General features: G+C 43.1%; 1 protein-coding gene across 4 annotated transcripts; it reads right to left on the bottom strand.

Annotated features, from left to right (window-relative positions):
- Positions 1-1,487: 1,487 nt before the first annotated feature.
- Positions 1,488-26,206, bottom strand: VSTM2A (V-set and transmembrane domain containing 2A). Of its 4 annotated transcripts, XR_004318582.1 has the most exons (6): positions 26,071-26,206; positions 24,051-24,217; positions 22,402-22,452; positions 19,404-19,743; positions 3,104-3,241; positions 1,488-2,981 (listed from the first exon to the last, which is right to left on the bottom strand). XR_004318582.1 is itself a non-coding variant. In XM_014563276.2 (5 exons), the coding sequence occupies exons 1-5, from the start codon at positions 26,147-26,149 to the stop codon at positions 2,890-2,892; spliced, it is 729 nt and encodes a 242-aa protein (XP_014418762.2). In that variant the 5' UTR covers positions 26,150-26,206; the 3' UTR covers positions 1,488-2,889. The 4 variants fall into 4 exon arrangements, 3 of the variants coding, with proteins under 3 accessions (XP_014418762.2, XP_014418763.2, XP_014418766.2); XM_014563276.2 differs by lacking the exon at positions 3,104-3,241; XM_014563277.2 differs by lacking the exon at positions 3,104-3,241 and having other exon boundaries at positions 2,977-3,103.
- Between the last annotated feature and the right edge of the window lie 1,523 nt (positions 26,207-27,729).

Here is a 27,729-nt window from a genome sequence, read left to right as displayed (position 1 = left end):
TTGTTCTAAAAAATTCAGCAAACATCACCCCATATCTGTTATTCTGTGCTGTATATGAGAAATTAAAAAAAAAATTCTGGACTTAAAAGTATATGTTTTCTTTGTAAAGTATGTATATATATATACACTATTTCCTTAAATATGTCTTGCTTCCAAGAACTTTCAGATGAACTTGTTCAAAATGATAATAAGTAGGTCCTTTAGTGTTGGTGGGTTCATGGTCTCCACCAAGTTCATCTACTAACTCATATTAAGAGCTCCTGCCTTCAGTGGGTTTGCTACCGTATCTTCAAATGTTTTCATTTGCACTGTTTCATTTGTAAGCAGTTTGTATGTCTTTAAGAAAGAACTAAAGAATTTACTTAAATTCAGGTAAGCAATTTGAACTTTTTATGACCCCCGCGCCTTAGAAAAATGTTTATTATCTAACCTTGGAAATCAAGGTTGAGAAAGTCATATAACGTACTTTTCAAGCTTTATTTGTTTCTATTGTCATGGTTACATACAGGGTAATAAAATCCCAGAGGCACACAATTTAAGGTGAAAACCACTAGACGTGTCTTTAATTGGTTATGTCTTCTGTTCCAATATTGAAGTTTCCACATTAAATTTTCCAGTTTGGAGGAATAGACTGTATGCCATGTTCTTTCTCAAAGAAGCCAGTGAGTCTGACTCTTGGTGGTGCTCTGACAAAGAAATCTTCATTATTTAGGACCCTGACAGTGTGAGTCTAATAAAATTCTTCACAAGCCTGTGCAATGGCCTTTATTATGAGCGAGAATGGTGAGCATCAGTGATAAAGATACGTGGCTGTCTTGTTTTAGAACTGACCAATTTCATGACCTCAACTTTGGGTTTTTACACAGTAAATTACACAGTGAATTTTCCCAGTGTGGCTGGATTTGAATTTGTAACACTAATTTATGCTTGAATGTATGCAGTGTCTAGAGTCCAGATAGGCATTAATAAATAATATTTATCTTTGTATTTTATGTATTTTAAGCATTCAACTTTGAAAGAAAATAAATTTCTAGGTTAATAAAATAGTGCAATCCATCTTTTATTTATTTTTCTCATTAGACTGAAATAATAAACCAAATGAACAAGAAAGATGCTAATAAAAGATTCAGCATGGAACATTATTTCTCAGAAGATGATGTCAAGAATATTACGAAAATATGCAGATTGCTTGTAATTGACTTGCAGAAAATCAACGCATTTACCTTTGAAAAGCAGAGGTATTCATTGCTTTCAAGCTTCAGTCCAGCACCTCAGGCTCCCACTGACAGTCCTACAGTGATGATGTTCTGGTTTGTTATGAAAGAAAATGGAAGAATCTCTCTGGAAGGAAAACTTAGGTCATTTCTGTGTCTGTGTGTCTATTCCATAGTGCGTATGGAACACACTGAGAATTCTGCTTATCATTCTTTGCCAGAGTAGTGAACAGGTTCTAAATCAAATAGTCTGAATGACCATAACACCAAAAATAGGATTGGAATGTTTAATGTTATAATTCGCTCAACTAATGAAAATGGAGCACACCGTCTTCTTTAGTCAGATATCTGCAGTCATCTTTTGCATACCAGATTTAGCCACAACCAAAGTTTAATCTTTAATTAGGAGACATGAAAATGTAATTAGCAGCAAATAACAGAATGACAAAGCTCGCCAAAATCATAAAGGTTCAAAGGAAGCAGCGCTTTTAGCCACAGTGAGAAGTGTTCTTCCAGGAATTTAAGGAATCGTGATGACCCCTTCGCCTTCCCCATCCCCATTTCCACGGCAAATTTTCCAGGAACAACGTTGCTCTTTGACAATAAAAATGATGACCATCCAGGAATGGCTGTCAAAACCAGACAGCATAAATTCTTCAGAGTCAAAAGATCCTCAGACCTGAATAAACACCATAGAGAAAGGAACGTAGCAAATTCTAACACAGCATACACACAACACAATCAATTCCTTTATCAGAGACCGATACAGTTTTGAAGATGCATTTTCCAGAAGGAAGCAGAGGGCAGTCAGGACCATCTGCAACTGTCAAACCTGTGGAAGTGAACCAGTGCATTACAAAAGTCCCACAATGTATGAATTGTAAGTGAAAAAACAAATGCTTTATCAAAAAAGGGTTGGTCGATGGCCCAACATACAGATATTCATATGTCTATATTTATATATAGAATGATAAAAATCAGCTTGCATGAGGGTCATTCTCTATCTACTTTAATGCTATTTCACACATACTATAAGCAATTTACAGAATTTGTCATTGGCATATACAGGAATTGCAAAATGAATTAAAATGCACTGAAATCTAGAACACTCAGAATGTTTTTATATAAACCTCCCAGGATTGGCAGGGATTGGCCAAAATCACCACTTGCCACCATACAAGAAGTATAATCAAGAAAAAGGAAAAAAAAAAAAAAAACCCCAAAAACCCAAGAGGAAAGGAAAAATTAAAAAAAAAATTCTTTTATTATTCCTTATTTAAGACAATGCTTTCTTTCTTGACTCGCAGTGTTGATAATTTTGTTCTTGCCCCCAAACGGGGGTTTTGTTCGGTGATAGTTTGTGTTCTGTAGCCTTTTGATTTCTGCTCATTTCCTGCAGAGAATGGATCTTTAGTAGGAAACCAGTGGGATCTGTAGTAAATATTCACTATCGATGACGGTCAGGCCAACCCCTGAGCAGTCAGTGAAATGATGCTCTGAGTATCCGAAAGAAAAGGGGGAAAAAAATAGATCTTGCTATTAGAAAAAAATGTCTCATCACGTCACACTAATTCTCTTGAAATGAAAGATCAGTGATTTGGCCAAGATTATAAACAAAGTGTGAGGCAGCCTCTCCGTTTATGCTTCCGAAGGCGGGCGCTCCTTGGGTGGGTAACTAGAGAGCAGTGGGTGCAGAGTGGTGGTGCTTGGAGTTTAGGGTCAACTTTGCTGTCCGCTCCGTAGATTTTACAGGCGATTTGCTCTTTGCTTTAAGAAGAGAAAGTGATATTGGAACAAAGTCAACACCTTAGACTAAAGCAAAGCACCCTTCACAAAGCCACAAACAAGAAGCAGGACAGAAAGTCCATGGCTTGTAGCTATCCACGCACCTGCGGAAGAAGTTATAAGATATTCGCTCATCTCGAAGATTTCCAATGCTCCTTATTAGGCTGTTTTAAACACATACAGATATATATTTAATTAGCTCGCCAGCTTGGCTCTGGTGCTCATGAATGTCTTGGCATGCACTGCAAACGACAACACATACAGAGGATTTCAGTCCCAGGAAGTGGTCTTTGTCTGCTTTTGTCTGTCCTCAAACAACGCCGTCCCACGACTGGGAACACCGAGAGGAACAAACCCAAATACTCTTTCCTCGCGTGACTCTAGAGTCATTCGATTGCTCCTAGACTGGTACCTAAAAACACATTCTCTGTTTGACTATCCGGTGTGAACATAACGCCACAGGGGATGAAACCCAGACTGAGAGAGCAGCAGGCTTCTTAAGGGCGAGCAGAACGCGCCCTGGCATGGGTGCATTTGAGCACCGGCTTTCAGAGGAAAACCTTTCCCAACTTTTTATCCTTCAAATCTGAAGAAAACGTTAGTGCTACCAAGAACTGGACGTTTTTGAAAGAGCTCTGAGCCTCCATAAGGGAGCAGGTTAAATTGTATTTTTGCATTTTTCTCCCCATATTTTAATCCAGTCAGCTACACATGAGGTATTTAATACCTTTAGTAGTAAGAAAACAAAAATGCAACGAACCTCAAAGCATTTCTTCTTTCTTTGTTTTTGTTTTTTTTTAAATTCAACAAATGTTAGAAAGTTTGAAGAGGGGTGACGGTAGGAATAATCAATCTCTTACACATTTCAGCTAAATTATATTCAGGTCCACATTGGCAATGATAGAAATTGAGGTGGAAACACATGTTCTCAAAAGGTCACACTGTAGAGTACATATTTGGGAGTTCTAACGGGGCTGTTTATTTCTAACCCACAATACTGTTTCTCAGATATGTTACTTTCATTCTGCCATTGATTTGCCCTCATTCGTGGGGTGAACCATGCATTTAACACAGAAATCTACTAACAGAAGACCCAGAGGTTCGTAGTGGGTCTCTGGGGAGCGTTGCTTCATTCAAGGAGGGGTGATGAGGTTCAAAAGTGCAAAATAGTAAAAAAAATGTAACCATATGACCCCTATGCAGTTCTAAGTACAAATATTTTGCAAGGAAAATATACACAATCCACTTAGCAAGAGGGCTTTCCAAAATTAGATATATGCTCTTAGTATCTTTCGAAGAGAGATTTTTGATGGGGATTTATTTAATTGAAAAAAAAAAAGAAAGGGAAAAAAATTGATTCTGTGGCTCTTCAAATTGCCAACACCTGACTTGACTCCAAGTACATCTGACATTGAATAAAGACTTAAAAAAATGCTAAAAACAACAAAACCAAGGAAAAAAAATTTCACTCTTCAAGAAAGGTACTTCGTGAAATAATGGTTCCCTTTTCAGCATGACCATGGTAGATTGGCTCAAATTGCTTGAAATTGTGTACTACAAGCCTTCTTTCTCAAAATTCAAAGGGAACAGCTACTTTATTTTGAACCAACATTTCCTATCATATTATGTCCAGGATGTGCAAGTTAAAACAAAATTTACCTGCGTGGTATCACTGGAAGCAAACCCCATGATATACTGTGAAAGGTATTTTAAGACTAAACTTTTAAACTGCCATCAGATACGCAATAAACCATTGCAACACAGCACTTTTTTTTTTTTTCAGATTGTAATCATTCATCCACTCTAGGTAATGCGATTCCTAGCATATTTTTAATTAAATGAAATTTATCCTTGTCAAGCCAATTACAAGTTTTTTTTTTTTCCTGTAGAGTCAATTCTAAAACAAATCTGTTTTGTCATCAAATCACTGATTGTTTTTCTCTTCTTTCTAGGGTTTGTGTATGTCTTGAATGAAGAAGATATGTGCTCCTTTATCTTTGTTAATTGCAAAGGTTTAGACAGTGAAACCCGAGCCTCTAAAATGTTTTCGTTTGCCCTGTGTAATTTTAACAAATCTTCATAATCACTTTCATTCAGATGAACACTTTCCTGGATATAACTATTATTTAGCAAACATAACATTCTATTCTAGAGAAAAATCAATTTTTTTTTATCAAATGCAAACTTTGGCAGCTTGTCATGTTCTACTCTTATTTTTATGGATAGAAACATTTTACTTTTTTTTTTTTAAATAATGAGATTCAGGATTGCAGTCAGAAGCCCTGAGTTCTAATTTCCTTTGCAGCCACTCCTGAAATTTCAAATAAGGTATTTGTTTCTTTCATTTATTTTCTAACACGAGCAGAATGATTGTGTACTACTGTTTTATGTACTTTCTTTTTTCTTATCAGTATGTGAAACGTGGCATTGGACCGTTCATTTCTGCTTTATTTGGTTTCTTTTGCTCCATGCCATAATGTGTTATCCATAATGTATTATGGCCCTAAGATGGTCATGCATGCCCTCAAATATCCTATTTTCCACTGAGTCTGTTCCCACCAACTAGTTGTGAGCTCTCTCTCCTCCGACCTTCAGCAGCCATTTTGGTCTTGCTTCTCCTATAGCCTGCGCATGGCTTATACTGACTTATAATCATTATTTTTACATTTGTCCTCACTGATCACTCTAAAAGATCATTAAAGGCAAGGGTGACATTTTAGCTTTTTTTTTTTATTACTCGCAAAGTTTAAAACAATGCCCTGAGTTTCGAAACTTTTGCCTCCAACACACAATACCCTGTGAAGAAGAAAGGGAGATACTATTGTGCTATTATGTGAAGAAAATGCGCAGATAGCATGCCGAAATGAAGAGCTGGCTGAGAGAGCCAAGAGATGCCTCTCTGACTCAGAATGTGATTTCATGGTGTCCTTTGACTCCTATTGAATAATGGCGCCTTTCATTTGTTTTTATGCTTGAAGATTTCCATAGTGTTCTGTCAGGTGTAATTTTCATGCCTTTGTAAGGGGAGGGGAGGGGAGGCAGCGCATTTTCTTCATTTTGCAAACGGAGACTCCTAAGAAGCCTAATGACTACAGAAACTTGGCTTCCATTTTCCGGCCCTTTTTATACGTCCTGCAATAGCGAGGAACGCATAGCCTTCACTGAGCAGCATCTCTCAAGACGGTGTCTGGGACAAATGAGAGTTTAGCCAAGGAGAAATCTTAAAAAAGCCTGGAATATTTTATCTTCACTATCTATAATTATTATTTCAGAGACTATCAGAAAATTCCATCTATTTCTTTAAAACAAAGCAAAGCAAAGCAAAACAAAACAAAAACAATCAGAGCACAGTGGTTGAGGCATTCTCAGAGGTCAGGTGGAGAAGGGGCATTTCCTCCACCATCTCATCACGGTCACTGCCATCTTCCTGCCTCATGGGACCAGATTGGAAAGGCTGCCTGGCCCTCACCTCTGGCTCCCTTGTAGCTCCTTCCTCTTCTGGGCTCCCATTTCATTCCTGTGTCTACAATCATGAGAATATTTAACAGAGCTATTACTTGTTCACATCTATCTTCAAAATGGCTACAGTGAACCGGGTACCTACTATGTGTCAGGGAACACGCAGTAGGTGCTTTGCACACATTGTCTTGGTTCATCCTCTCAACATCCCTGAACAGCAAACATACAGATGGGGAACATGTAACTCGGCGGCATGGAACAGCTCACCCTGGGTTACGTGGTTAATAGGTTGTAAAGCAAAGGAACAGAAATGAAGAAACAGCAACACAGTCAGATCAACTCGACATGTGCTTTTTCTGAAACTCCCTGAGGCAAAGTAAGCTTCCGTCCCCGTCTCCACGTCTGTCAAATCAAGATGTGAAGTTATTATTTAAATTTACGTTCATCTTTTGAGAGAAAATGCCCTGGCTATGATGTGCTGTGGAGAAAAAAAATAGAAAACTTCTTTTTCCCAAATCTGAACTAATAAATATTGGATATGAAAACATCATTAACGTCTTTGTTTTCCTAAACATTAATAAGTAAAGCTTCTTTTGCTCCATATACTGTCCCAAATGCCTTATCATATAATAATATTTTGAACTTTTCATAGTATAAGCTTTTTGAGCTTAAAGCTTCCTCTAAATTCATTTAAATATTTGAATGAGAGGTGGGTCCACCATTATCCTTACACGTCCGCCTCTTTCCATGAATTTCTCTTTCCCAAACTTTTGTTTTCAAATTTGATCATCTGGGACCAGAAGAGGTTAAGTTGATTGTTCAAAGTGCCACCATTAGTTAGTGGTGGGGAGAGAGAACCAGAGCTCTAGGGTTCCCAAAAAGATCTTTAGAAGAGGATGGGGGTCTTTAATTCAAAGAAGAAAGGAGAGCACTGGGACAACTGTCTAGACAATTTATTCCATCTACTCTTTCCAGCTCTTCAAATATCCTCTCTCGGCTGTGATTATTTTGTGATGGATTAATTTCCTATGTGAGCCTAACTCTTGATTTTGATATGGGAGTCCCAATTTCAGGGCACCTGCCTATAGATTTAGTTTTTTCTCTTCTTTTCTTGTTTGAGTATGTAGTGGGGTCAAAAGAAGCAAAAAAGAGAGAAAGAACACAATTTCTCTCCTGCTGTGATCCCATAGTCTGACTCCAGAATCTTTATTTTGTAGAAGTGAATATTAGTGATGCTGATCACATGAACAAACCTAAAAATGGAAATTTTCCAATAATAAAAGAAGCAACACCCCAATTGTTTTGCCCTGTGAAGAGGCCAAGCTTAAACACAGTGGGGTGTCCCTTACAGCTCTGGGGACAGACAGGCCTTTGACTTGTCTCTCTATTACAAATGCCAGCTTTAGGATATGAAAGTAGCTATGGGGGAAAACTTGGGCTAGCTTTTAATGCAGTTTTTATTCAGGTTTGCACATACTGAATCACAATTTTAGGGGAAAGGTCAAATAGTAGGATAATTTTATCCTATAATTTTTTTTTGAAAAGAATATCTTTTTTTAATAGATTCTTATGGGTCCAGAGCCAGTTTCTTCCAGAAATCCATTTTTAAAAGAAATATGCCTCATCTTGACCTAATACATAAATTACCTATTTTATTTTGCCCAGGCATGTTGGCAGCAAGCAGCTGTTCAAATTTTCTTTCCTGCTTTCCTTCAGTCAGCAAATTTTCACCTCTATTCTAGTTATAAGGCCTCTTATTGTAGCTGAGGGAGAAAAGTGCCCACGTACACAAGGTCTAGGTGACAAAGTGCGTGGCTGATGCCCCATTCACCACAGAATGTTCCAGATTGTCTTGCTTACAAAAAATCCCTGCAGGCTCCCAGAGTTCCTACTGTCTGCAGCGACTCAAGAATGGACACAGAAAAGCGACGCTGCCTCCCACCTGCTGAGTCCAAGCGCATCTTAAAGCAGCACATTTTCATCATCATTCACGCATCTGCGTAAGAACCCATCTTAGTGCGGACGGTGACGATTAAGGCGCCACAGCTAAGACTGTGTTGCCTCTGTCCGTGGTCCTGAAAGGCTGCTACGATCATTTTGCCGATTAAGGAACTGAGAAGTTAAACAACACGCTCAACTTTACTCAGCGAGTAGGGGGGGGGGGGGGGGGGGGCTGAGACTCAGAACCACTTCTGCCTGATGCTACAAACTGACTTGCATCATAATCTCACCCGAGAGTCTTCATGCCTGAAAACTCCATACTTCTCAATTCTGCCTACATGGAAATATGAGTGGCTTTGACAAAATGAGAGAACAATATACATTAGTGGAACAACAAATGCTTTCAAAGAATTCAGTTTAATGCTACATATATTTAATAACTGCTTTAATGCATAAATAAGAGTGATTTATTATTAACTCTACATTTACTGGTATTTAAATTAATGCTGTTAAAGTGCTTGAAACTATTTACTCATTGAGTTTAAATATGCCTTCTGCATGGAAGTTTTCATTATTAATTAGCAAACTCTTTATTCATAAGGAGAAGGTGGATATTAATCCACACCTTGCTGGGATACGATGTTGTCAAACAGTGTTTGTATGAAGGCTTAAATAAGCACATGCAACTCAGGGAACAGAACAGAGGAAACTCTGAGGACAGTTGGTGTCAGTGCAGGATGGCTTGGCTGAGTGGCTGTGACCAAGAGCACCTGTCCCCTTGTAGGCAAGGACAGATGCCCTGAGAAAGGAAGCTGATAAAAGGTGCTCCAACTATTACAATTTGCTTTAATTCAAGGACTGAGAGTTTAACCTATACTGAGTGGTTTTTTTTAATGCCTATAGGATTCAGAATTCATGCAAAAATTCTCTCTCAGGCTTTTTTTTTTTTTTAAGCAGTTATATTAAATAAAACATAATTATCATTTCCAAGTCTCCTTGGAGCTCCCAGTGACTGCACCAGGGGTCACTACTTTGTTCTCCCCCAAGACCAGGGGGTCAGTGATTCATACTATGGAGAGGAAAAATGACTGCATGTCATTTTATTGATGGATTTTATTTATATGTGCTTAACTTATTTCAACAATATAAATTCATCTAGATCACACTCACTACGTTTAGAAAAACAGGAATAATTTGACGGTCAGATTCTCCACCTAGCACCAGGAAATAAGATATAACGTTCTTAATTTCAATGCTGCTGGCCACCCCTGACTACAGTTTCACAGTAAAACTTTTAATATTCATATGCATGTGTGTACGTGCATGTATGTGTATTTTTAATTTGTTAGGAGCTTCACAATCATACCAGACCTTTATTTACTTTGATTTTCTTTGTTTCTTTGTTGAATACAAGTTTGTTTTCTCTCTGATGGGCTGTCTGACACTGGGCTATTTTTAAATTTGGGAAATGTACAATAATGTTCTTTTTTTCCCTGATAACAAAAGTAATAAATTATCATTGTATAAATGTTATCATCACAAGCAGAGGAATCAAATAATAAAAAATTGTAAGGTATCTTGACTTTTGATGTACATTCGGTTTCTTCTTGTCATTTCTCTATGCATATGTCTTAGATTGATTTAAAATTTAGTATTTTTTAGTTTTCACTTTAAAGTATTGTATCCTGTATTTTTTCACATTATGTTACATGTTGGTTCTCTTCTAAACATTCTTTGAAAACATGATTCTAGAAGGTGCTTAGTATTTATCCTATGGTTTTGCCATGCTCATTGGGACACTCTCCTGCTCTTGGTCTGGTGAGTATTTCCAGTCATGGGCAGATCCCTGTTCATGGGTCTGGGTCTGCCTCACTCCCGAGCTCCTTGGAATTTCCTCCTAGGAGCATCATTTCAGGGACAACGGGTCGCACAATTTAAAGCCCTATCTTTCCTGCCAATTTTCCTCCAGAAGGGAAGTACCAACTCACCCTGCAAATATTGATACAGCAGAATGTCTGAGTCACTGCAACCTGGATGACACGTGATGATTTTCAAAAACTTTGCCAGGATTATATGTGTCAATTTTTAAAAAATGACTAGGGTTTTGATTGAGACTGCATCAGATCTGCAAATACTTTTGAAACACCTGGCATTTACGATACTGACTGTCCATCCCAAAACAGCATGTTTACTCATTTACTCAAACCTAAACTCTTTTAACAAACTGTTCTGATGATTTTTATATTTATACAACTTATTTGTTATTCTTTTTTAAAAAATTAGATATTTTATACCTTTTTCTTGTAGTTAGTATTAAGGATTATATATTAAGTTGCAAAGACTTTTTATTTGGTTATTGCTGCCATATGGAGAATTGATTTACATTTATGTCTTTATCTTGTTTTTATCAATATTGTAACATGATCATTCTCAACATCTCTAGGTCATTTGGAGTGGATTACATAATCATTGCATCAATAAAACTGAAAATTTCCCTTCTTTTCCTGATTATTAGACACAAATATATTCGTCTATTAAATCACTTATTGGTTACACTTGATTTAATTAAGCAAATGTTTCAAGTGATTTAGAGTAAAATGTTATTTTCATTTGCCTATTTTGCACTTTAAGCCTTCAAAGTCTCAGGTGTCTGATTTTATGTTAATTGTCCTTGGTCAAATTTTTCCTCTCTGCTTAGCTCTTTAATTAATCAAAATTCATTCGAATCTGCGTCACAAATTGTAATCATGTGTTTTTTTTGTCACTTATTAATTAAATAAATCCTTATTATACTTTTGATTTCATCAGCTATTATTTTTTTACAGTTTTAATTTTCCACACTAATTTTCTTTCATCTCTATATAAATATATATTAATATATCAATATATTTATTAATATATCAATAATATAAAACTTATATAAATCTATTCATTATATTAATATAAATATATTTATTATATAATAGATTATATTATATTATATTATATAATATATTAAACTATTTATAAAGACTCTGAGGTTCAGAGTGACTGTTGTGTGCAGCTCACTCAACTAACAAGGTGGTAGAGAGTGAATCTAGGAACCAATTCTGTGTTTATCTCCTACCACAAGCTACGCCTTTCTTATTACGTGGTTCTAAATCCATTTTGATTTTCTCTCTTTTTAAAGCTTTTAACAAAATTCTCACTTGTTTATGTTTTCAGATATATAAAGTATATGTTTAAGATATATAAAGAAGATATAAATACTATATATAACTAAATACCTAGATAATATACACAGATATAAACCTTTATATAATATATAAAGTAGATATGAATATTATATAAAATAAATATATTATATATCAGATATAAACTATAAATATACATAAATGTGCATATATTGTGTATGAATACAATAAATATATGTAATATATAATCTAATATATGTAATATATGTATACATAAATATATGTATATGAAAATATAAATATACATGTGCAATTATTTTGTGATTTAAAAAATGCCGAGGGTCTTTTTTTGAAAGCTTGGATTTAGTTAAGATATCAGCCAGTGTGTAGAACTTTGGCTTCCAAAGACATGTTCTTTATTCAGGTCACAGAGTTCGTGGTCCTAAAACTCCTTTGGAATTTTATTCTTTCGCACAATAAGGATGTGGCTACAACGTTGGGCAAGACAGCTGGTGGCCAGCACGGCGTGGTTATGTAGGGGACATTTATCACCCATTAATGGCATCGTGACAGAAGGGAATAAGGAAGCTGTGAAATGGTGAGCAATGAAACTTAATAAAACTTCATTAAGAATAATAAATTAGTCTTGCCCCTTCAACTCCTCACCTACAGACAGCCACCCAGGAAAATACTGGCCACACTGGGGCCAGGCGATGGAAACCATTTACCTTCGTCATTTCACGGCTGCTAATAATAATAAAAATACAAGAATAGCGCATGCCATTCTGGCCATATTAATGCAGCAACTGGTTGCCACCTTTTTGAGAGCTGATCAGTGCCATGCTCTCTGTGTGTACAATTCCACTTAATCCTCAAAGCTCTGTCAGGACGGTGCTACAGCTCCTGTTTAATTGATGAGGAAGTGGAGCACCACACAACTGTAACTGATGGAAATGAAATATGTGCAACCTTTCTCTCTGTTGGTGAGAGGCTTCAGGAGTCTAGGGAGCATCTCTGTGCAGATTTCTGCCCCTCTGCAGCTGAAATGAAGGCACCTGTCCCAGTGTCCTTGGAAGAAAGAACCCTTGCCTCTCCTCTTTGAGAACCTGTCATCTTTTTGACCAACAGAATGAGGTCCTTCCAGCGACTTCTCAACCCCTTGGTTACCCACCCAGAAAACTGCCTTTCCAGCAGCTTCCTCAAATCTCAAGGATCACGACATCCTTAAAGAGCTTAAAACATTGGCAAATTCCGCTTCCCGTCTCCATCACAGCGCTCCTAGTGATCACAAATGAACCTTAAGGAATCTTAAGGTGGCCGTGCACTGAAAAATCCTTCCAGCTCACAACAGAGCCTTGGTTTTACAGACCCAGCTGGTTACTGAATTTCAGTGAGTTAAGTTAAATATAGTTAAATATACCGCAGAAGTCAGTATAGACTTTTCATCTATGTAATTCTGGTTCAAACACAGCTCCAGCAAATTCCCTGGCCTCTGTTACCCAAAGCATGGCCTCAGATCCATTTTTCATCTTCCTCATAGACACTCGATTCACACAGCAATCGTTTAACTGATAGAATTACAATGATCAAGTTAATTGAACCCGTGTAAGTAGCCAAGTTGGATCATTTAAACCAAAATCCACAGCGAGGTCTGGATTATACAATTGGCCCTCTTATCTAGATGCAGTCAACCGTTTGCTCATATTTTAAAATCAGAAAAGTGATCTCCTCCCAGGCCCTTCAAACCCTCACCTCCCTCCCCTCACCAGCTCTGAAATCTGTTGTGAAGATCGTTCGCGCTAACGTTGGCCACTTTGGGAAGGCTGCCACTTGCGTGAGCCAAGCAGGGCCCCCCAGAGCTCCCGGCTTCCACCTGCTGTAGCAACGCTCAGGTTCACATCATGTCGAAAGCACAATGATCATCTTTCCAAGCTCAGAGAATCACTCCTACCCACACGTGGAAACATAACCACACCGAAACCATGGCCAGTTTTCTGACACGTGCCCACTGCTGAGCTCAGAAATGAAGCCAACAGCGCCACAAAAGTCCATCACAACCCAATTAACAGCAAAAGACCAGTTTCTGAAAAAGCCGTTTGCAGCATCACACACATGCAGATACCATATTATTATAAATTTTTTTCTCTCACCTATAAGAACTTTTTAGAGGCATGGTTCTCATAATTTACCGCACATAAAAATGAATAGATAAAGAAGTTCATACTGTAGAACACAGGGAAATATGTTCCAGATCTTGCAGTAGCTCACGGTGAAAAAGAATATGCAAAGGAATATATATGTATGTCCATGTAGGACTGAAGCATTGAGCTGTGCGCCACAAATTGACAGATTGCAAACTGACTATAACTCAATAAAAAGAAAAAGAGAAAAAAGCTTATTTCTGGCTCAGAGATTTCAGTTCAACAGGTGCAGGGTGGGGTCCTGGAGTAATAGGAATTTGTAACAAGCCCCCTGGCAAATCCGGGGCGGGTGACCAGCACTACACACTTGCAGAAACACTCTTTCGGCATCTGGATCAATTTTGAAATGGTGGCAATGGTATCTATCTATGCAAATATAATTATAAGAAAAAAAAGATAAAATCAGAGATCTACCAGAACCTCCCTTGTCTCCTTTTGTCCCCAAATATGAGTTCCACTTCTTGCAGGCACTTAGAGGAATGAACAGGGACGTGGTGACCTTTGGAGCCAAGAAGTTATCTTCAGGGTGACCACCTACTCTTGTCTGAGTCTGAGGTTTCCCAGCATGTGGGAATGGCAGCATCGAAAAGAGGGGAAAATGATACAATACAGCTTCACAGTAAGTATAAAAAATGCTACGGAGATCGGAGTGAGGAGACAGCCAGTTCTAAGACAGTAAGAGAAGCCTTTCTAAAGGGATTTGCCTTTGAGTAGGAACTCAGCGAAGAGGGAAGGACCCATGCGAGGACGTGCAAAGTCACAGGGTAAGAGATACAGGCAACATACCCAGGAAAGAGCGATTTGGAAGATTCTGTGTGAGGATCGGGGAATCGGGAGAAAAAAGGGCTGGAAATTACACCACGCAGGGTGGCGGCGGTTCTTTGGAAATGGTAACTGTGTAATACTTAATTCTGTTGTGATCTGGTCGGTGTCTCACAATAAAAACAGGCAAGGAGGAGCTGCTGGAATAGATGAGGAAAGACGTGGGTCTGTGCTGAGAACGAAGGCTATGCTGGCAGATCACAAAGGAGGCAGTTGTCCAAGGATGCTCTGAAGAGACGTTTAGCGGCACCGATGGCTAACTCATCATGGCAACTGACACAAGAGGAGGGAACGTATTCAAGGTTTCCCCAGGACCTGTGAAGGTGGTGATGTTATTAAAAGATTTTGGACCTGGAGATCGTCATTCTAAGTGAAGTGAGCCAGAAAGAGAAAAAAAAAAAAATACCATATGAGATCACTCATATATGGAATCTAACAAAAAAAAAAAAAAAAAAAAAAAAAAGAAAAAAGAACAAAGAAGACACTAACGAACTCATCTACAAAACACAAACCGACTCGCAGACGTAGTAAACAATCTTATGGTTACCGGCGGGAAGGGATAAATTGGGAGTTCAAGATTTGCAAATATTAACTACTATATATAAAATAGATTAAAAAAATGTCTTCTGTACAGCACAGGGTTACGACAAGATATTCAACATCTTGTAGTAACCGATAATGAAAAAGAATATGAAAACAAATATATGTATGTGTGTGTATGACTGAAACTATGATGCTGCGTGCCAGAAATGGACACACTGTAACTGACTATACTTCAATTAAAAAAAAAAAAAAAAGAAAACAAATGATTTTGGGAACACCAGAGGAAGAACATTTCTTTTTAGGGAGAAAGGTAAGATAAATTCGATTTTGAATGTTTCAGTTTAAGGACCTGACCTGAATAGTTACTGCTGCAAAGCAAGCCACACTAACACCTAGTGCCTTAAAACAACAATTTATTATTATCTCTCATGAAATTGGCATAGCGTGAATTCTTCCCACCGCGCTGGGCACAGTGGGAAGGGCCAGCGCAGGCTCGGGGTGGGGACAAGGGGCTCCCCGTGTCAACGGCTGGTGTCAGCCATCTGCACATCTCTCCTGGGGCAAACATAGGGGAGATGTTCTGGGGGGACTAGGGTGAGCCCTAGTCTGGCCTCTCCAAGAAGAAAATCAGAATGAGAATGTGAACCGAGACGTTTTCTAGGGAAAAGTGAGCAGCTGAAACCGTGGGAATGGATGAGAAGATCAGGGCGTGGAGAATGGGAAAAGAGCCACATTTAAAGGAAGAATTCAGGAAAGAGAGGGGATCTGAGGACAAATGATGTGGAGATGGAATCGGGAGTTTTAGGAGACCCACAACAGAGGAGCATCCCGCACAGGACTGACGTGGGAAGGAGATGGAGAGGTCCAGGACCCAGGAGGGAGAGCCTCAGGGGAGGGGGTGCTGGCTGTGCACCTTTGGGGGGTGTGGCTGCCAGGCTGGGGCAGGGCAGGGGCGGTTCTGGCGGCCTGATTGCAGGAGTGTGGGGAAGGGACCGGCAGAAGGGAGCAAAGACAGAGGGGAACCGAGGATGGGAACTGGGGGAGGGTGGAGGCTGGAGGGGAAGTCTGGCTTCTGAAAGAAGTAGTTTATTGAGGTATCTGGAGATGTGCTGACGGGGCGGGATCTCAGCTAAGTCTCTGCTCTCTGTGAAGATGGAACTACACCACTTCCTGCTAGAATCAGGGGCCATCAACCTCGGAGCATCCGCAGGGCAGTTCTTCAGTGTTAGTTACAACTGGAGAGAGGTCAGAAGAGTCCGAGAAGAGAAACGAAGATGCTCAAAAGCCAAGTTTCATCTGTTGGCTTTATCATTTGTCTTCATTATTTTGGTTCTAATTGTGGATTCTCAAATGGAGGGAGAATTAAAAGAACTTAAAAAGAGATATCATAACGATAACGCTGGATGGAAATAGTCACATGCTCGCTAACTTTGGGGAAAACATGGGGTTATCCGTATGAAATGACAGTGAAGTCTTTTCTTTATCTTGTGATATTGAGATGGTAATCGCGTACACATCTTTTTCCATCTTTTTCATGTAAGTATCTGCCCTGGGAAAACTGGTAAAATTCTATGACAATTGGAACATTACATACTGAGTTACTTCCAGCTAGTAATTTTCCTTCACAGAGACACGGAAATTATTTGACAGAAAAGGGTATGAAATTGAGAGTTGGGTATTTCTGTCTAAATGATTCAGTCAACTAAGTCAAAACTATGATGAAAATAAAAAGCCGATGGACCAGCCCTTGGGTAATAGGTTGGTACCACGGTGTCATATATATTATGGTGATGCATGACTCCTGTATCAAGAAAACGTAACAGAAAGGCTAGTGCAACTCTTGGCCCTTAAAGGCAAGGTTTTAATTTTTGTGTCTTCATCATGGCTTGTCTTCAATAGAATATGGAAGATGTATGATCAATGGAATTTACAAATATTTTATTGCCTCACAAATGAAAATATAAACTCTTTGAAGAGAGGAAGTTCTGTCTTCCATTTTTGCATTACTGAGCCTGGCATATAAGCTCTTGAGGATGGAGAGTGAATGAATAAATGAAGCATGGGTATTGAAATCAGCTTTATTTGAATATAACCCGAAAAATTATAAAGCAAAAATATAAATCAGGATGTGGGTATTACAGTCAATATCATGGTTTATAAATATCCATCCCAAATACCGTATTTTACTCAATACGTGTGCAAGCACAGAAACTTACACATGAATAAAACGGGGGGCTGGACTGCCCTCGCTTCTGAACGAGAAGTTAGAAAATGATGCTAAATGCCTACAAAATATTTTCCAGTATTCACTGGTAGAAAAGAAAATAGAAGTGAAAAATTTTCTGAAATGCATTTCCGATGAATCTTTGCTCTAGCGGATACTTTTTTTTAATGGAAATGGCTTTTAATGAGTGAAAGCTCCCATGCATCAGCATATCCCCTGATTTCTTTCATCCTTCCTCCAGAACAAGCAATGAATGAGGCTGGTGACGGGATGGAAAATGAACAGTGAGTGTGGTTGGAAACTTAGAAGAAAGGTAACCTTTTACCAGGTGGCACCAACTGCAACACTGAGAGAGACGTTAAAATAAAATCGTTGAGTACGTTTTTTAATCCAAAAAGTAACGCGTTCAGAACTGGATAGAACATTTCATTCTATGCTTGGGATCCTTCACTGGGAATACGGAAATCTGTCTGTCTGAGTTCCCAGCGTGGATTTATGGCATCCAGCTTGGAACATTCTACACAGGCTAATAATTTCACTTCCATGATTTGCCGTTCTCACTAATTAGGCTGTGAACTGTCTGCTGAGGGTACTCTGTAATTCTGCCTTAAATGTCTAGTTGCTTTTTTTGATAGCATGAAAGGGGAGGGCAATGTCCCCAAAGACACTAAATCTTTACCAAATAATGGCTACAGAAATGATAACCATTAGGTATACATATATATGCAGCATATATATAGCTTATAGCATGTATGTATACTTATATTATGTGCAGATAATGTGTATATTCTAGCCATGGTTTTTTTTTCTTTACTTTGGGAAAGAAAACAGATAATAAAGGGGGAGATGAGACAAAGTCAGACAAAACTGGACGTCAGAGGGGCTAAGCTGTGTATTCACCACACTGACATGAGCTGCCATGACAAAAGCATTCTGGGAGAGCGCCTCGCCTACATTTAAAGCAGGTGTGAACTCACAGGGAGCCTTAGGCAAACTCACCACGGATCATCTCCATCAGCACATTAGGTTTAACGTGGAAACCCAGGGGGGCACCCATTACTTTAAAAGCGTTGTTTACAAGCAAAGATTTAAAGATACACATCTATATATTTAAATACATAAAGATTTATATATATATAAATCATCCTGATAAAATGACTGCTTTTTAAAAAATTTAATGTTAGCAATATGATTTTTTTAATTACCAATAGTGGTGGCAAGTAGTAACTCTTCAATGATAAAAGGGATATAAGGGGAAAAACTTTAAAAAAATGATCGGGTAAATATATTATGGTCCCTTCGTCCTATAATATTGCATCAAACGTTTGAGCGAAATACAGGAGCATTTCGGGGTGGTGTCAGGCCCTGCTCATCCCAGGCCATGGTTAAAACTTCAGTGACTTTCCATTGGCTGAGTGACTGCATAAATGAACGCTATTCAAAACAGCTTTAGCTTCCACAGCTGACTGAGGAAGTGTGTGACTGAGCTTCTCATTTGGCACCAGGGCAACATTGACAGGAGCTGCCTTATCTCCGCACCACCCACCTCGCTTCCTCCCATTATGACTTTCATCACAGGCAGCCCCAATTCCTCCTTCCCAATCAAAAGCCCTTGGCGCCAGGTCCTGCTTAAGGCAATGGGGGTCCCTGAAAATGGGATGCCTCTGTCATTTGCGTGTTGATTAAGTGAAGGTCTCTTGATCTGGGTCACTACTGACACATCAATCTGTAGAGAGAATGAACTTGCATTTGTAATGCACTGAAACATTACGTGATTTATTGTGCTTATAATGTGTAAATACAGAAGGGGAAAAAAATAAAGTCCAGCTCTCAGATGCCCTGCACTGAAGCACGGCCAGCAATTAACAGCACAATTCACACCCTCTGGGAAGACAGCCTGGAGCTTGCTTCCCGTCTGTCTCACAGCGCATCCTCATTCCAACTGAGCTAGCTCTCTGCCTTTACAACCATCATATGGAAACCTGGCTGCTCTTATCCACCTTCCTGTGGAGGTTTGCGGGTGGTAAAGGGGGATCCATACCTGATTGTGGACTTTGTTTGGGGATTTTGGCTACCGCTTGAGGGCTGGAAGTGGAGGGCATTCGCTGGTTGGCAGAGCTGTGGATGCTGCTGGGCGCGGCCGCCGCCGAGACGTTCCTGCGAGGCTTGGCGTCTTGCAGCCACATGGGCGAGGCTTCGAAGGCCTGCATCCTCCGGGCGTGGCTGTTGGCGTTGACCTTCAGGTAAGCCTGGGCTCTGTGCTCCTGGAGCTCTCCGTAATTGGCATCCGTCACCCTGCACTCGTACAAGCCTTCATCCTTTTTCCTCACTTTGGAAATCTGAAGCTTGTGCGAGATGTCATTCCCTTGGACTTTCACTGTCTGAAAAATTGCAGGTAAAAAAGGTCAAATTAAAAAAAAAAAAGTGCTACGTCCAGTGGTTTCCTTCCCACACTTGGTCCCGAGCTCACTAATCACGCTGGAAAATTAAAGTGTCCCAGTGGCCTCCCAGCCACAGGCAGAAAGCTGTTTATTTCCTCAGTGGTCAAATCAGAAGATCTTACTTAATCTGTCCTACAAACAAAAAGCAAGATTGCGTTGTAATGAGCTTGATTCAGCCAAGGCCAGGTTCCACGGGCCACGTGGTTGTCAGCCCCCAGCTTGTGGTACCCGCTTGGCCATTTCCCAATCACGGGATTGGCCCGCGCCTGGTTAGGTCAGCTGAGTCTCTGAGACATCACAGGAATACATTGCTGGTCACGACTGAGTTTAACTGAGAATTTACCCCCGCTTTGGGATGACTGCTAAAGGAACTGACGAAATCAACTTGGCTACTACAATTCTGGGTGCCCCCCAAATATAGGACCTATATTCACGGGTGGCGTGACTCAGGGTGCAGACTGACATCACGTGAAACCCTATGGCTCAGGTATAGGGTCTTTATGCTCCTGAACTTGGGACACCATCAAATTAAACACGGGTTTGATTTTCAAAATGGGAACGAACTCTCCTATCGCTTCTCATAACTTGTATGCCAGATTAACAGCAAGATTATACATAAGATCGTGTTTAATATACAAGATTCTAAATAATGTGTAATAGATCTAAATATCCAATTAGCACCCTTATCAGAACAGCCAGATTTGCCATACACCATATATTATCCATGACTGACAGGATGATGGATTTCTTAAGACCGTCCAGATCTGAGGATTTGGATGGTTTCAAAAGATCTACAGAGAAAAAATTCCACTATAAGCCTTTATACTTTCAAATGGCCACAAATAATTATGAAAACTTGCGAAATGTTCCTTTTTTTTTCATATAGAGTTGCACATACAAATGAGTATGTATTTATGTGCAAAAAATTACATATATAGTATAGTAATTCTGTACAAAGGATGGCAATTAATAATTTCAAATATGTTTTCATCTGAAGCACCTGATGAAGTCTGGGGCAGTCAGAGCAGTTTTATTATTAGCCCATTTTATAGTAAAGGAAACTGTTCAGGGGTCTCGGTCAGTGATTTCCCACAAGGACTGCAAAGCAAAGTCACCCAAGGACCTTTAGAAAACGCTCTCACCTGGATGAATGCAGAAGTACTGTCTGCATCTCTAGGGGACGAAGCTCCTATCTGTAATTTATGAAAGCTGTCTGGGAATTCCAAATTAACTGCTGGCTTAGGAATATGTTTCAAGGTCACACAGCAGGTTAACTGGGCACCCAAGGCTTTCTATGTCAGTTGGTGTCTAGCACTGTTCCCAGTTTGCTGGATTCTATGAACGCTGGGCAGAGATGATGCTGTTAGCAGTTGCGTGCATGACTATGTATCTGACTGCGTGCCTCCCTGGGTCAAGATGGGCAGAGTGGTCTTTGGAGGATCGAGGCGTGGGTGAAGGGTGGAAGATGAATAGTGGATAAACAATCTAATTATATGTATGTATGAAAAACGAAATATTGAAGAAAAACATCATTAATAATTGATCTCACCAACAAAGCTTTTCTAGCACTGTCTGAAAGCAACTATTTTTGTGATCTAAGAAGAATTGAAACATTCTAAAAAGTCAGTAAGTCTATGACTATAAATTGGAGTTTCTGGTTTATATCTTATTTTTTTCATATTTTCTCCCACGTTGAGATTATACATTTAGATTAGAATTTGATTGTATTCGCACAATATATTTTTTTACGCTTTTAGTTATGGCATAACCCCAATGTTATACCACTTTATGCCCTAGAATAGCCTCAGAATAAGTTTTTTTAAAATGTGGGTTATTGGATTTTTAGGTTCTTTATAAATATGTTATTTCTAGTAACAGAAACTTATTTATCGACAAGCAGAGCAATTTTATTAGTATAAAGTGATTCTATATGGCTTCACTGGAAGTGTAGCATAGAAAAGATTTTTTTTTTTTCTAATTTTAGGCACAGTTATGGAAAGTAATAACCAGCAGAGTAGAAAAACGGCTCTATTTTCAACAGGTTAACCTTCCCGATAATGTTTTCATATTTTTATTAGCTTTTGGCTTTAGAGTTTTATGATTTTGATCACTGGCATTAGAAATACGTTGCACACGTTGGGAATAATATTGAAAGCTGAGTTGTTACCACAATTTCATCTCCTTGTTAAATGCTTTATTATATTACTTTTTTTCTGCCTAGGAAGATTTTCACACATCAGCGTTTTACTTGCTTTTGGAGGATAATATGGGTGTGGTTTTGGAGTGGATATTAGCATTGCAGCCCCTTCACTCCTGCAGTTACGTAACTGCTAACAAAAAGAGCAAGGAAAAAGTGTCACGCACCTCTGCGGGCGGCAAAATGATTCTCTAATTCAAACATTTACACCATTAGGATAAACAGCTCCATTGTATGGGCTCTAAATCCGCTTCAGCGCGTGTAAGCCCAGTGAGGTAAGGCAGGGGCCAGCGGCCTTTGCCAGGTGCCTTTTTTGCGGACAGTGAGGTAAAAGGCTTTTGACAACCGGAAATTCACTAACTGGTGCCCTGGGGCCGGCGGGCAGCCGCGGTGACACTCACGCTGATCTTGGTCCCTTCGCCGTCCGGGTCCCGGTCGGGCAGCAGCTCCGCCTGCGGGGAGGAGGGAGGGGGGACACACGCTCAGCCCCGGCCTGGCCTGCGGCTCGAGAGGACCCGGGGGGGCGGGGGGCGCTGCCGGCTTTGGGGGCCCCGCTGGGGGGAGGGGGGAGGGGAAGGGGGAGGGGAAGGAAGGGACTGGGGGCGGGGACTTGGGCTCTGGGGAGGGGACTCCGGAGGGAGGGGGGACTTGGGGGAACAGGACTCGGGGGCGCGGACTCCGGAGGGGAGGGGGGACTCGGGGGGACCAGGATTCTGGGTCGGGGACTCCGGAGGGAGGGGGGACTCGGGGGGACCCGGACTCGGGGGCGGGGACTCCGGAGGAGAGGGGGTACTTGGGGGAACAGGACTCGGGGGCGGGGACTCCGGAGGGGAGGGGGGGACTCGGGGGGACCGGGACTCTGGGTCGGGGACTCCTGAGGGAGGGGGGACTCGGGGGGACCGGGACTCTGGGTCGGGGACTCCGGACGGGAGGGAAGACCCCGGGGGACCAGGACTGTGGGTCGGGGACTCCGGAGGGGAGGGGGGACTCGGGGGGACCCGGACTCGGGGGCGGGGACTCCAGAGCGGAGGGGGGCCTAGGGACGGGCGCGCACCGACTCCGGGGCCGGGGACCCGGGGCCTCACGGGGCCGCGCTCGGGTCAGCCCCCCCGCCCCGGGGCGCGCGGGAGTCTGCGGGACTCGCCCCTGCGCCTTCCCGGGCCCGCGTCCCCTCCCTGCGGTCTCTTCTACACACTTTCTCCCGGCCCCACCCGTCCGCCGCCTCTTCTGCTGAATTGCCTGCAGTCTCCGCGCGGACCCTCGTTCCCCGCCGCTCCGCGCCCCCCGCCCCCGCCGCCCCCTCTCCCTCCGTGGCCTCGGGTCCCCCCGTGACCCCCATCCCCCTCCCTGCCTCTCTCCCTTCACCTCTCTCCCCCGCCCCCCTGCTTTCTCTCTCCCCCCCTCCCCCTCCGCCCTCCTCTCTCCCGCCCCCACCTCCCTGCCTCCTTCCAATCTCTCTCCTCTCCCCCCTCTTCAGCCCCCTCCCCCCACCTCCCTCTCAGTCTCCCCCCTCTTCTCTAGAGCTCCCCATCTGCCCCTCCCCCTCCTTCCAATCTCTCTCCTCTCCCCCCTCTTCAGCCCCCCTCTCTCCGCGCCCCCTCCTCTCCGTCTCCCCCTTCCCTCTCTCTCTCTCTTCCCCCCTCTACCAACAACAGACGCGAGAGGAAACTGACGCGGGTGGGGGCTAGGGGTGATGGAGACCCCGACGGAATTCCTGCCCCCCATCTTACCCTCCCTGAAGGGGGCAGCGAGGGTCCAGAGCGGGTGTGTGTGTGACAACACAGCAGTGTCATCACGGGCAGCTGACAGTAATAGTATTAGAAAGGGGAGGCTATTCCTGGACCAAGACCGGACAACATGCCTCCCTTGGTTTCAACGTGGCGTGTGCCCAGGGCACATGCTCACCCCCTGGGCGCCATCCACACGGAGAGAGCCAGGTGGGTCCCCAGGCTCCATCCGGGCCCCGCCCCCCGCTGGACACTCGACGGGCTAAGCCCGCGCGCGTGGGACGGACGCGAAGGGACGGGTGCGGGCACCGCGACTCGGCTACCTGTGCCCCGGCCACGTCGGCCCCGGGCTCCAGGTCCTCGGGCCCCCGCAGGAACCACCACTGGATCTCCAGGTACACCGAGGCGGAGCCGCTCTGGAAAGCGCAGGACATCTCCACATTCTGCCCCTCGGTTGCCGTCACGTTCCGCGGAAACTCAGTAAATTTTGCTGCAAAACAGAAATGCACCCTTTTGGAATATCCTCACCACTCTTGCCAGCGTCTCTTAAGAGCTCACTACATGTCCCTTGGAGTTGGTGGGGGGATGGAGGGGGCGGGAAACCGGAACAAAAACCCTTCTGTGACATCGCAGACTTTGCCTGGCTCCCCAAGCCCTTTTCCTTTGCCTCTTTCTTGTCTTATTTTTGGCATCATGCCGAAATCATTTTGTTGCCGATCAAGTCCAGATAATGGAAAGGTTAACGAGCTTGCCAATGACTCCCCTCTGTGAGCCAAGATGTGCAGTTAGGTACAAATGCCTTTTGTCAGATTGCAGTAGCTCCCGAAACGTACTCAGGGATTCACTGAAGTACATTTTTAGACAAATCTGTCAAACTGGTAGACGAGGACAGCCTCTTGCCTCCAAGTTCCTAAACAATCTATGACTCACTGCGTGTTTCATGTAACAGAGAACGGGTCACGATTATCTGCCAAAATGCACTTTCCTGATACATCAAAACGGTTGCTGGCAATTGCGATTCCGAGGCAGTGAAACAAGTCGCGCCCTTTGCCAGCTGTGCGTATTTCCTCCTTTCCAAATTCCAAATTAACCTTCCTGTTTGTTCCCATCAAGCATTGTACTGTAAACTGTCATGCATCATGGGACGCAAGAACCACACATCTGGGCTCGACTGTTCAGATTAAAGAAGTCACGAGAGAGGACCCCCCCCCCCTCCCCGCAAGCCTTCTCTTTACCAATCTTGGCACGGCTAGTTTGCAAGATTCATGGAGTCATGGTGAAACTCGAAAAAGAAAAAGATGTTCCCTGTCTCCCAAAGGTACTTCTCAAACACGGAATGCCTTGGATGGCTGTTCTTATCTTGACTAAGGGGCAGTCTACGAGGAGCTGAGGATGCCCTAAAAGTCTTGGGGGGGGGGGTCTGTGGCTGACGGAAGCGCACACTACAATGCGCACTCATGGGGAAGGGGACCGAGGGGGCCGCAGGGCTGAATCAGGCTGGCTGCACTTTGCTCCCACTTTTTAAAGCGAGTCACCGTCAGCGTCTCTTTTTCAAAAATGTCATGAAATCCCCGCGTGATCTCGCCTGCAGTGGAACTGTGTTCACACTCAGAGGAGATGGGAGACGTTCGGGAGACATTCTGGATCTGAAAAGGACTTTTCTGGGCAAGCCGGAAGGAACGAGAACACGGCATTTTCGGTTTGCAGGAGTGATGCAGTCCTCTGGCAGCCGAGATGGGATCTGGTCATAGCGCTGAAATGGTCACTACAACCGCAGCCTGAGAAGTCCCGAGCAACCGGATTCTGCAGGCTGTCGCTGCTTGCAACGCAAATCGTGCCTTTTTAAAAAATGGGTCCTCGGAGGAGACTGTCCTTTGGTAAACACACATGCAAACGAAGTCACACGGCCCCCAGAGAAAGGAAACTCTAAGCGCATACTGCCCACGTCGAAGAGGAGGGCCAGCCATGGAGAGTCCCCTCTCCCCAGCTGTTTGTTCAGGATGATTTTGTATGCATGAGTGGTTACCCTTTGCGCACACACACACACACACACACACACACACACATACACACTCACATCACACAGCCCTGTGTTTGTGCTCACCGAGAAACCCACCTCGCCGTCAGGCGCCGACCAGATTCGCTCACAAATCGAGCATGGCTACTATTTAATAAACTTTAAAGAAAAATGCCAAACAGAACACGGTTTCTCTGTTGACTTGCTAAGAACCTCACCACATCTGCCTGGCTATTCTTTGAATGTGGAGAAGACACACGCGCGCGCGCGCACACGCACACACACAGCACAAGCAAATGCATATCTGCCGATGAGCGCAGACTTACCTTGAGAAGAAAGCCCTTGCTGTACATATAAAACGGAAAAGAAAACAAATCCAACATACACCAAAAAGATCCCCATCATTCCCCTAAAAAAAAAAAAAAAAAAAGATGGGGGGTGGTCACATCAGCGTGGCCAGCGTAGCCGACAGGCAAAAAGCCCTCCAAGAAAGGGATGGCACGGTCTGGCCGGCGGGGTCTCAGCGCCCGGGGCGCGGCGCCGCCAGCATCCCCGCTGCTCGCCGGCGCGGACTGGCTCCGGGGCGCGGGGCGCGGGGCTGCGCGCGCACCGCCCGATGGCAGCGCGGGGCAGAGCCTGGCCGCCCGGCCGCCCGCCCGCCCGCCCGCCCGGCCGGCCGCCCGCCCGCCTTCCGCTTCCTGCGGCGGGTCCGGCGGCAGCCCCGCGGCGCTGGGGCGCTGGGGTGCGGGGACGGGCGCGGGGACGGGCGCGGGGCGGGGGCGGGGGCCTCGCGGGCTCGCGCCGGCGCCCCGCTCCGTTAACTCCGTGCGCGCCGGGCCCGCGGCTCCGTCTGCGCGCGCCTGCCGGGGAGGAGGCGCCGCCGCCGCCGCATCCTTGCCCGGCCGGCTCCTTCCCGGTCGCGCGGCCGGGTCCCTCCGGCCTGGGCGGACTGCGGCGCGCGACTGACGCGGGCCGGAGCCGGGGGTGGGGTGGGGTGGGGTGGATGGATGGCGGGGAGGGAGGCGGGCTTGGCTGCGAGGGGAGGGGAGGGGAGGGGAGGGGCGGGAAGGGGTGGAAGACGCTGCTCGGGGCGGCGAAAGCAGCCATTCGAGGGAAACGGGGCTTAACCAGTTAGGAACTGCTCCAGCTGGAGTGATCACATGGTGTCACTTCGCCCGATTTACCGCGCGCAGCCCCGGCTGGAAGGGGAGCCGCTCAGGCAGGGGGCACGCCGCTCCAGCTGGCGAATGGAAGAGACGAAGAAAGTACAGAAATTCACGTACTGAGAGATCTTTCCAGAAAGAAAAGCCACAGCACGTTCACTTTGATTTTTTTTTTTGTTTTCCTAATTCGTACACCCCTTTGCCTCTCGTGCCTCCATTTCAAATGAATTTGGGGGAGGGGTTTCCAACACCAAAAAGGTGTATATTGCCAGATTTATTTTTATTTTTTTGCTTTGTTTATTTGCTTTTCTTTTGCCTAACACAGCAATGGTGTAATGTCCCATAAGGTTGTATTAATAAGTGATATTGTTTGAAGAACCGAAAGCACAAGTTTTAGAATTCGGAACATACCTGGCTATCTTCCCTGGAGGAGATTTGAGATGTACGTTCTATTTCTTATGAAGAGCAGCGTCTACCGCCTTAAAGACTATTTGTCCCTATGAAGTCTCACCATGAGTCAGAGAATTTAAATCTTTTTAACAAAATGAAAATCGTTTTGCCATGTGCAGACACTCCCAGGTATTTAATCTCCAACTTCTGTGAGCTCTACCACAAACCTTTGGTCTCATTTAGAAATGTGACTCAGTGTTAACAATGCTGTTGGGAAACCAATGAAGGATATATAGCATTTTCATTTGATTGCTAAAAATTTTGTAGTTGGCTAACCCCTTTGCTGATCAGAAAAAGAAAAAAAAAATTACTGTTGGATTTTTAAACGACTTACCCTTCGAATGCTGAATATGCAGTAACTTAAATGATCAG

The sequence above is a fragment of the Camelus ferus genome, unplaced genomic scaffold, assembly GCF_009834535.1.
Source record: "Camelus ferus isolate YT-003-E unplaced genomic scaffold, BCGSAC_Cfer_1.0 contig534, whole genome shotgun sequence".
In the NCBI taxonomy this organism is placed as follows: Eukaryota; Metazoa; Chordata; class Mammalia; order Artiodactyla; family Camelidae; genus Camelus; species Camelus ferus.
The sequence above is the reverse complement of the archived record's forward strand: the minus strand, read 5'-3'. Positions and strand labels throughout refer to the sequence as shown.

What these genes read in the sequence shown, in the direction of transcription:
- VSTM2A (XM_014563276.2), bottom strand. Translation starts at nt 26,149, where the DNA reads ATGATGGGGATCTTTTTGGTGTATGTTGGATTTGTTTTCTTTTCCGTT. An exon ending in CCGACGTGGCCGGGGCACAG is followed by an intron (nt 22,453 to 24,050) that starts GTAGCCGAGTCG and finishes TCCTCCCCGCAG; the next exon opens with GCGGAGCTGCTGCCCGACCG. An exon ending in CAAACAAAGTCCACAATCAG is followed by an intron (nt 2,982 to 19,403) that starts GTATGGATCCCC and finishes CTCTTCTTAAAG; the next exon opens with CAAAGAGCAAATCGCCTGTA.